Source organism: Trichechus manatus, unplaced genomic scaffold (assembly GCF_000243295.1).
Source record: "Trichechus manatus latirostris isolate Lorelei unplaced genomic scaffold, TriManLat1.0 scaffold00107, whole genome shotgun sequence".
Taxonomy (NCBI): Eukaryota; Metazoa; Chordata; class Mammalia; order Sirenia; family Trichechidae; genus Trichechus; species Trichechus manatus.
The window spans coordinates 4,674,702-4,685,934 of record NW_004444043.1 but is presented as its reverse complement, the minus strand read 5'-3'; the positions used below and the strand labels follow the sequence as shown (position 1 = coordinate 4,685,934).

At 40.6% G+C, this 11,233-nt stretch overlaps 1 protein-coding gene across 1 annotated transcript; it reads right to left on the bottom strand.

The window, feature by feature from the left end:
* Positions 1–207: 207 nt before the first annotated feature.
* Positions 208–10,388, bottom strand: RFK (riboflavin kinase). The gene is made up of 4 exons (XM_004383301.2): positions 10,107–10,388; positions 9,027–9,178; positions 3,623–3,725; positions 208–2,388 (listed from the first exon to the last, which is right to left on the bottom strand). The coding sequence occupies exons 1-4, from the start codon at positions 10,186–10,188 to the stop codon at positions 2,255–2,257; spliced, it is 471 nt and encodes a 156-aa protein (XP_004383358.1). The 5' UTR covers positions 10,189–10,388; the 3' UTR covers positions 208–2,254.
* Positions 10,389–11,233: the final 845 nt, after the last annotated feature.

Here is an 11,233-nt window from a genome sequence, read left to right as displayed (position 1 = left end):
ATGTATCTCTCTGTTATGCATAAGGTCGCTATGAGTCACCAGGTTCTTCCAGCTGCACCCGTCACAACTGCTATCTAGGCCCTTTAACACACCTTGAAGTAACATCAGTATAAGCCCTCTTTCCTAGGCTTAAAAACAAAGTTTATATATTAGGGACTTTAAATATAAAGTAAAAGATACAAATTGACACAGGTAAAGAAAAAGATATCACTTTAGTCGAAATTTATTTCAGTGCTTGAAAATATTCAGACTAATCAAATTGTTACTACTGTAACTTTCTACAATAAATACTTAATATAAAACTTTTTAAAATGTAAATTTAATACTATTACCTAACCCCTAAATGGTACACCAAGGTTTTCAAAAGCAATGGCTATTTCACAAAACACAAGGCGACAATAACATAGCAAAGCACTTTCACAATTATGAGGACGTGATTAGCAGCAAGCTATTCAAACAAAGCAAACACAAACCTGTTTTTACATTTTACATGCTTGTTGTTAACTTTGCTTCATACAGCCATTGACAATTTAGGCACCTTTCAAGTACTGGATTTCTAACATTTAAAATTACATTTTCCAAAAATTTTAATTAAAAAAAACGTAAAAGCCATAAACTGCTTTGTTTACCACAAATCCATACATCATAAAGTAAAACACAATCCAACTGAATTTATCCATGTTTCCCCCTACTCTAACATCAGAGTTAAGATATTTTTCTATATACTTTATAAATATTTTTATTAAAGTCAGTTCTAATTCGTTAATGCTGATTTAGGGAAAACTGATTTATAATGAGTTGCTATCATCTTTAAAATTACCATCTATATACTGCCCCTGTCCCTAAATCTAGTGCTAAGGTGAATGATGCAAGGTACGACTTCAGTGGCCCAAACCAATCTGCAATCTTAACTTCCTAAATATCCAAAGATTTCAAATTTCTACCAATATAAACAAAAGACTCACGTGACCACAAATCATATAGTTAGGAGGAAAAATACATAGGATGAAGTTTATTTAACTGAAACTTTATTATTTATGCCTTTTCCCCAAGCTAAAAGCACTATTTAGACTGGCACTGAATTACATTGTTACAGTTGTATATGCACAGAGTTTAGATTTGCTCAGGACTATATATTAAAAATAAATAACTTTCTATTTCTCCTAGTTTCACTGGCACTTAAACTGTTTACCAGAGCGGGAGGGGAGAACCATTTTTGTGTTCCTTAAGAAACTGGTGTGTATAAACGACCTGCTCTGCATTAATTTAAAGCTTGAGGAAACCTAAAGATGAAGTCCGCCCCCTCCCCTGCCCCAACAAAAAATGCAATACATTTCCACACGGTAATCACTGTCCATATTGTGAAAGGATGAAACGTTACAGATGAATTCAATCTCTTTTAAGTGTACAGCTGTGAGATATTCTCAACTGACAAAAACTGATACTGACAATCACTTAAAGGAAAAAAGAACCAAAATCAAGAAAAATGTTGAACAAGTATATCTACTCTTAAAAAGGAGAGAAGTGTTGCCCAACACAAAAAATAGGACCTATAGATTTGAAAAACATTCATTTTTCTTTGTCTTAAAAAAAAACAATCAACAAATGGTAGGAGGGAGTCAAGAATTGACTTAGAATTGAGGCAGGTTGATAAGAAAATAAAAGAAGATACAATGATTTGAACTCATGAAGGAAATGACTAAAATGAAATGTCATCACATTTTCACGTCTATAATAAAATATGTAAATTATAATACATCAAGAACACAAAGTATGGACTTTTCCCTTTAGGTTTATAATAAACTAGCAGACCTCTGTTTTTAATGCACATACTTCCACAAGCCTTCTCTATTTAGCTGCATGTGCTATGTAAGTACATATATGCTGGTATTTTACCACGAGAATTACAAATCTCAGCTCAAAACCAGTGACTTGCCTTTGCATCCATATTTATATACACTTTATTTCCTTCATAATAATGTAAGACCTTTCTAGGGGTCTATTTTGAAAAGATTTGAAAGTTTTCATTAACACAATACATAAAAAACAACCTTGATTTTTAAATGAATCTTTTTAGTACTGTGGCAAGATGGGTTTTACAGCTGAAGCATGACATAGTAACTACGTTGTAATGTTTAAACTAATTCACAGCTGTAGGAAAATGTTTGATTTTCAAAATGTAAGCAAGATGAGACTACTTAGTTATGAACAGTGAAATACGAGAAAACAATGAATGAATAAATAAGATGATTTTTCAGCAGTGGCCATTCAGTATTTTGCTTTTAGAAACCTGGAAGAAAGTGTCTTCTTTGAGTTTCAAATGTTCTGGTAAATCTAGTCGTTTCTTAGCTTCCTCAATATCATCTTGAATTGCCGAAATAAGTGACTCTGCAGAGAGAATATCCCACATAAAGATAACTGAGTCATTGCCTTTAAGAAAAAGCTATAATAATATTCAAAGTGTAAATCTTATGAAGTAGACAAACTGAAAAATAGTGGTATTAAGTTCAGCTTGCTGTTATAAATCCCTTTTAGGGGGCTATACATTACATCATAAGGAGCCCTGGTGGCACAACGGTTAAGCACTCAGCAGCTAACCAAAAAGTAGGCAGTTCAAACCCACTAGCAGCTCCGCGGGAGAAAAGACCTGGTGATCTGCTCCCGTAAAGATTACAGCCTAGGAAACCCTATGGGGCATTCTACTCTGTCACATGGGGTAGCTATGAGTCAGAATCGACTCAACGGCACACAACATGTTATGTTACATGTAACACGTGCTACATATATATGTGTGTGTGTATATATATATAAAAAGCTTTGGTTTGTATTGTGAAAAACTGCTAATGTACTTTTTAATTTCTATTTTATTCAGCCTCTCCCAAACTCACAGGCTGGTAGTGTCTCTGGCACAAGGTAGATACCCAGAAAATGTTTGTTCCACCCCCTTCTTCCTGACTTAAATAAGGAAGTCAGTGGTACACAAAAAAAGTACCTAATTTTCTTCTTGCAATTAGCAAAAATTTACATTGCAAATTACAAATGGAAGACACAATATTCATGATCTATTCCCCTTTGTATTTAATTTGTTATAAAAAAAAACCTTTACAATAGAATTAAAACTCTCACACTATGCTAACAGATACATGATACCATTTATTTCAAATGTTTTCTGACATAGTGTTTCTTACACTTTAAGACATTTCCAAAGCATCCATTATTCATCAGTGTTAATTCTACTTGTTACTTAACATATGAAAAGGAAGTAAAAATTTCATAAACCATTGGAGAAGAGCAGCATGGCATAGGGTGGTCAAGAACTCAGGCTCTAAAACCAGCCTGTTGGGTTTGAGTCTAGGGCTTCATCACTTATATGTGTGACCTTGGGCAAATTACTTAACTTCTCTGTGCCAATGTCCTCATCTGCATAATTGGCAAAATAATTCCTACCTCACATGACTGTTGTAAGGATGAAGTTAGTTAATTCATAAAAAGCATTTTAAACAGTGCCTGAACACACTAAACACTCAAATACTATCTGTTCTGTCATCATTATTAGTAGTAGCAGCAGAAGTAACTGTAGTTGCAGTAGTAGTATTTTATAAAGATCTGAACAAGAACTTACCTAAAGAATCAAAGTTCTTTTCTGGTCTCAGGTAGCCAACGATGGCCACGTTGAGGATTTCCCCATAGAAGTCTTCTGTGAAGGTATGCATGATATGAGTTTCCTACAGTCAAGAAGTGTTAGAATATTAAAATGTGAGAAGACATACTTCAAATTTTTGTGTTTATGGTGAGTTAATTTAAATGAACCAGTCGACCCTCATTAAATTTTAAAATTTATGTACTTATATTTTAAACGCAGTTTTTCCTGAATTCTTCCACCACTCCTGTTTCTGCCCTGCCCTTCCTTACATTTAAACAATATAACCAAGAGAGGTGACATGTTATACCCAAATCTGGTATGACTTGCTGTTTACAGAAAAAGTAGATAGGTACCAAAGGAGGTAGAAGATTTATCGAGAAGAAACAGCTGAGCAGACATCAAAGCAGGAATGAACAAAATATGAGCTGTTCTATTGAAAAAAAAAAAAAGTTGTAAGGCCATTCAGGATCCATGTGTTTCTGATAAACAATAAGTTATGGAAACCTCTGATGGTTAGGCAGAGCTGAAGACTGATGTGGGGGCAAGAGAGCCAATGCAGGTTCCTGACCAGGGAGTGACGTGACAAACAGGAATAGGGCATGCTGAATTAAATGGTGCTGACGGTAGATGTCCTAGCACCTCTCTAGTTCAGATACATCATCTGAATTTTAGTAGAATCCCGAAAAGAAAAAATCCAAAAGGCAGAAAGACCCGGTACGGTAGAAGACCAAACAAATACAGAAATAAGACAGCAGGGGTTGGACTAGGATGGTGGCACTAGAAATGGAGGTGTTTAAGTGTCAGCATTTTAGAAACATGTAACTTGATATTGGGGTGTATTCGCAAGTGTATGGCTTCAGAAAATCTAACATATAAAGTGATCCTTAAACCCAAAATATCTATCTCAAAATAGCTGAGAGTACATTTAAACTATCCAGAATAACAAAACTAATAGAGCTAAGAGCAAATTATACTTAAATATATCTTATTTTAAATAAGTCAAACATGAAAATCCAAATCCAATAATTATGAGTTTACTTTCTTAATTAAAATGCTAAGTTCACCAAGTGCACTTAAACTATGACTGAGACGAAAAAACGGACTGGAATTTCAAACAGAACTTTTAGATTAAGGTGGGTTTTATTTTCTTCTCTTAAAAGAATCAAATATCCTAGTGTTTTATAACTATTTTTGTTTGGGTAAAGGACCCACGGATCCTCTGAGGTGATTAAAATGGGTTCTCTCCCCAAGTATCCTAATGTTAAACTTTGAATATAATATGATGAGATTTACGGATTTCGTGAAGTCTATTAAAAAAATCAGATTTAAAATATGGACACTAGAAATAGACAGGATTTTTTCTTATAACATAATTCTTATTAGAGCTTTGACTATATTAGATCACTAAGTCTAAAACCACTTAACCAAGAGTTCAAAATGGTAATACTATGCTAAACTCGGGGTGTTTAAGAGAAGATGTCAGATGGGTCTTAGCTGAAAGCAGAGAATACCAGAAAGATGTTTACCTGTGTTTTACTGACTGTGCAAAAGCATTTGACTGTGTGGATCGTTACAAATTATGGATAACACTGCAAACAATGGGAATTCCAGAACACTTCATTGTGCTCGTGGGGAACCTGTACATAGACCAAGAGGCAGTCGTTCGAACAGAACAAGGGGATACTGTATGGTTTAAAATCAGGAAAGGTGTGCATGAGGGTTGTATCCTTTCACCATACTTATTCAATCTGTATGCTGAGTAAATAATCCAAAAAAGTTGGACTATATGAAGGATGCAGCATCAGGATTGGAGGAAGACTTATTAACAACCTGCAATATGCAGATGACACAGCCTTGCTTGCTGAAAGTGAAGAGGAGTTGAAGCACTTACTGATAAAGATCAAAGACCACAGCCTTCAGTATGGATTATACCTTAACATAAAGAAAAAAAATCCTCACAACTGGACCAATAAGCAACATTATGATAAATGGAGAAAAGACTGAAGTTGTCAAGGATTTCATTTTACTTGAATCCACAATCAATGCCCATAGAAGCACCAGTCAAGAAATCAAAAGACACATTGCCTTGGGCAAATCTGCTGCAAAAGACCTCTTTAAAGTGTTGAAAAGCACTTTGAGAACTAAGGTGTGCCTGACTTCACCCATGGTATTTTCATTCACCTCATATGCATGTGAAAGCTGGACAATGAATAAGGAAGATGGAAGAAGAATCGATACCTTTGAATTATGGTGTTGATGAAGAATACTGAATATACCATGGACAGCCAGAATAACGAACAAATCTCTCAGAAGTACAGCCAGAATGCTCCTTAGAAGCAAGGAGGGTCCACTCCCTGGAGAAGGACACCATGCTTGGTAAAGTAGAGGATCAGTGAAAAAGAGGAAGACCCTCATCGAGATGGACTCACATGGTGGCTGCAACAATGGGCTCAAGCATAACAACGATTATGAGGATGGTGCAGGACCAGGCAGTGTTTCCTTCTGTTGTACATAAAGGTCGCTATGAGTTGGAACCAACTCAACAGCACCTAACAACAAGGGGATTGAATAGCTTGCTAATAATGTAAATGAAGTTCATGGCACTTCCGTGTGGGGATGGGACCATACAAATAAGGTTTACGGAACCCTAACGAAGGGACAGGTCAGTTTTATCATCCTGCTAGGCTTAAAACGAGCCATCCCAGTGGCAGGAAGGAGAGGATCTCACCACCACCAAGGAACAACAGCCAGGAGCAGAGGATTTCCTTTGGACTTAGGATCGACGGCGACACAGCAGCAGCAGAACCAGGAGACTGCATGAGACGGCGTGGTCGGCTTCCTGGCCCATGGAGCGAGAAAGCTGAGTGCTTTTGGGCGGGAGGCTTACTGGTCGAGTGGGGTGCCTCTGGACACTTATCAGCAGAGCTAAAGAGCTTTGTAACACTTGCCTGAGCAGGGAAGAGGGTGAGGGTCAGAGAGAGGTGTGCCTGGGCACCACTCAGAAGAGGCTGTCCTGACGGAAGAACTGTACTGACTGTTCCTGAACCTAAATTGCAACCGGTTACTCCCCTAATAAACTCCATAACTGTGAGTATGTTCTGTAAGTTCTGTGTGGCCACTGCAATGAATTAACGGACCCAGCAGAGAAGTATAAAGTGCCGTAGGAGGGACAGCTGGTGTTGGAATTGGTAAAGATGGTGGGGAGAGGAGGCATGTCTGACCTCGGTCTCATAGGAATTAGCCTTGGGTTGTTGATCTGGATTCTCCTTCTCCCTTGTGAAGTTACAGGAAGTCAGATGCCACTCCCAAGGCATTTTTACAACATGGAATTGCACAGCACTAATAAGATGACTAACGAGCCCTGGTGGCACAATGGTTAAGTGCTCAGTTAACCAAAAGGTCAGTGGTTTGAACCCACCAGCTGCTCTGCTAGAAAAGAATGTGGCAGTCTATTTCCATAAAGATTACAGCCTTGGAAACCCTATGGGGTAGTTCTACTCTGTCCTATAGGGGCACTATGAGTGAAATCGATGGCAGTGTGTTTGGTTTGGTTTTCAATGACTCAGAGTGGGGTCGGCCACACCATAAATCTTCGGGTGGGGGCTGGCCACACCACAAATATCATCTATGCTGGTATTAGAGGGTGGGGGCTCAGAGTCAAGTGCTATCAATGATACCAGCCCAATTTCAGGGAGAAGAGACGGAACTGGAGATCAAGCAATGGATCAATCAATCATGCCTATGCAATGGACTCTCAGTAAAAACTCTGGAGATCAGAGCTCTAGAAAGCTTCCTTGTATGGCAATAATCTAGGCCAAGAGGGTAACACATCTATGAGGATAGAGGCTTCGTGTTTGTAAGCCCCCTAGACTTTGCCCCACACAACTCTTCCCATGGCAGGTTTTCATGTATCCTTTCTCTGTAATGAGTGCGACTGTACATATAATAGTTTTCAGTGAGTTCTGTGAGTGTTTCTGGCAAATCATTAAACATAAGGGAGCCAGCTGGTCTGAAGTGAAGGCTGAGACTGTGCCGTCTACTCAAATTCACTGCAGACTTCTACCATACACCATATTCAAAAATCAACTTGATTAGAAAGGTAAATCAAGTTTTTAGAAGAAAATAGATGAATATCTTCATGGCTCTGGAGCAGGCAAGGACTAAAAGTACTAACCAATCATAAAAGAAAAATGATGAATTGGACTATATTAAAATTAAGAACTTCTGCTCTTCAAAAGACAGAATTAAGAGAGTTAAAAAAAAGAAAACCACAAAGTGTGGGAGAAAATATTTGCAATACATAATTTCAACAAAGGAATTAGATGTAGAGTAATTAACAATATTTTAAAATCAATAAGCCAAGCAAGTTAATTTTTAAAATATGGAAAAAGACTTGAATAAGCACTTCATAAATATCTGTTACAGGGAAAGAACAGGAAAAAGAAAACCTCTGAAAGGTATGAACCTCCTACAAGTGGAAAACTGAGTTTCTTTTAACTGCGGAAGGACTTACAAGGTATTCCTTAACTGGCTCTATAGTAATATTCCTGTTATCTGAATAGTTGATTTAAAAAAAGAAAAAAAAAGTCATGGGATTAGCCTCTCCTCTCTCGTTCCTCCCTCATTCTACAGAAAAGTATTTTGTGTTCTTTCATCAATTATTTTCCTTATCTCCTCCAACAAACAATTTTTACTTCCTTAATACTCGAAAATGTTGATTAAAATGTTAAGTAGTTCTGTGCCATTTCTATTGTTTCTACCAGCACTTAGCTTGGCAGTTTTCCATCTTAAAAGACAGTAAAATTTAGATAAATGTGTAAGTCTGTTTCGCCACACACACATCCACTGACCAGAAGACTGTCATGTCTAGTCCCTCGACAGCACAGATGGTAAAGCGCCTGACTATCAGCTGAAAGAATGGCAGCTGGAACCCACCCAGAGGCACCCTGGAGACAGGCCTGGGGAGCTGACCTTCCAAAAGATCACAGCCTTGAAAACCCTATGGATCAATTCTACTCTGCACACATGGGGTTGCCATAAGTCAAAATCGACAACAGCAGATAAAACACTTACGCTGTACGGGTCCTGTGAAAATAACATAATGCAAGGTGATACTAAAGAAAATAAACCAAAAACCAAACCAAAAAAAGCACCTTGAGTGAACATGGCCTTGCAATTACATCAGAAAACACCATTCCTGTAGTAAGCAGTTCTAGCCTAACAGGGTTCCCAAAGAACTAACTAGAAAGCTCAATTTTATGAAACAAGCTTCTAAACATGAACTATGTTATAAATCTCACTGATGAATTCATGTGCACCTAAGACTGACTCTAAATCATCATCTCACTTTCCGTTACGGTACAGAGCAAGATACAGTTCTTACCATGGACTTTTTCGTATTCTTGTAGTATGGGTTCCATCCTATGCTCACCACCATCTTATGGACATCTCCACTTCCAACACTGGCCCAACCATAATAAATGCCGGTGGATATATCAGCTGGAAGATTATCTACTACTTGTTCAGGAAAGTTAGCTAAACAAAAATAAATAAATAAAAATTGAGTATTAAGACTTTTATATTAGTCTAAATCATTAAGTAGACCAGCTTCCTTTGACTTTGCCTATGTTTACCAATCCCAACCTCCCATGTTCTGGCTAGGATTTCCTTCTTTTCATAAAGTTTTCAAGCTATCAATGGTGTTTACTAAACCTCTCCAAAAAAAAAAAAAAGAACAGTCTCAGGGTAAAAAAGAAAACAGGTACATGAACAGCTGGGTTTTTCACCGGGTCTCTCCTGAGGAGATTAAGAAATCACCCGAAAAGATTACTTTGTAAATACACGTGCCCTGAGACCGATTTAACAGGCCAAGGGGCACTCGTCGTATGTATTTTGCTTTATTTTTTCTGAAGGCCTCAACGTACATGATTGTAACGCTGTGCCAGGTTCAGAACGACAGGGGCCAAGACTCTTGGAACATTTTTATTACCAAGGATGAACTAAGTATACAGTCAATTTTTGAATCCTAAAACTAATGTAAGCAGACCAAAAAAAGATAACTTGACTCTTATTCAACTCTACTTTAAGATGAGAAAACTTTAAAGTAGGCTTGAGCATTCTGGTGCACACTACGTTTACCAACCGGCAAAACCCGTGTCAGGTTTGGCACTTCTATCCTCGTTGGACAAGGAAGCGAGAAAGGGGAATCCCGCGACTCAGCCCCGGCCCCCTCTTTTCCTCATCTCCAACCCTGGTCCCTGTTGACCTCGCAGACAGGTGCAGGACGTGCTCCCCCAACCCGACCAACGGTCCTCCGCTCCAAGAAGCGAGAACAGGCGATGGGCACCGGCTGTCGCCTATGCCCGCAACCCCTGAGGCCCCGCGACCGGGTACAGAGCCCCCCAACTGACCGCTCCCCACGACGTGACCCGGCCCCGGGAGCTCTGACTCGTCCCGCACCCACCTGTGGGGATGCCCAGCTGCTTGGAGCCGCGGCCGAAGCCCCGCACCACCAGGCCGCGACAGAAGTACGGCAAGTGCCTCATGACGCCGCCAGTTTGGGGTGTGGGCTGCGGCTCGGTCCCCGTGTCCGGCGGAGCCGCCGTCGAGGCGCTGCCCGGATCCCCCGGACCAGCCGGGGGACAGCGGCCGAGCTCCAGTGGGCGGGCGCACAACGGGCTGGGCTGGGCCTACTACACGCAGTGGCGGCTCCCTCACGCCGCTGACCCAACAGAAGCTGCCAAGCGACTCAAAAGCTGCGTCTCCGCCCAAGGGGCAGCGGCGACGGCGGAGATAAGGGCGGGTCTGGGCGGGAAGCGCAGCGGGGGCGGGCCGGCCGCGTGGGAGGGCCCCGAGACCACCGCGGCGTCATGGGCCTGCGCACACCCCTTCGGACGGAAGAGCCTTCGCTAGTTCGGCTTCCGTAGCCCCGCCTCCGCCGTGACCGCGCCGCCAACCGCAGACTAGTCGCCGCCAGTGCCAGTCCCCGCCTTTACCCGGTCGCCTGCCAGCCTTCCCGCCCGCGGCGTGGGAACTGAGCGGCCGTCTTTAGTGCAGGTTAGGCATCGCAGAAGCACCGTTTCCCAACAGCCTCAGTGTTTCATTTCCTTTCTTCCTTTACGTTTCGGTCTTGGCGCCCAATTGACTCATTCTTTAGCTCCTTGGCAACTGCCAAGCTGATGGTTAATCATCACTCATTCGCTTTTGAAACAATTAAAGCTCCGACATCCCAGCTCAAAGATAACCTCTTCATAGAGGCTTTTCCTGAACACTCTACCGAAACTGGCCCTCCTCCTTGCCAGGTCATGGTCTGAAGTTGTAGCAATGTAAGCTCCAGGGGATCAAGATTTTGTCTATAACGTTATAAACCCACTGTCTTGTGGAAGGGTTCAATGATGGAATCTTCCTTGAAGCCGGAAGCTGCTGCCTATCCACTTTTGAGGGGTATTTCCTTGAGAACAGGGTAAAACCAGTTGCCAGTGGAGTCAGTTCCAACTCATGGTGAGTCCATGTGTTGCAGAAGACCGCGACCTTTTGGAAGTAGATAGTCACGCTTTTCTTTTGAGGCACCTCTGAATGGGTTCCAACTGC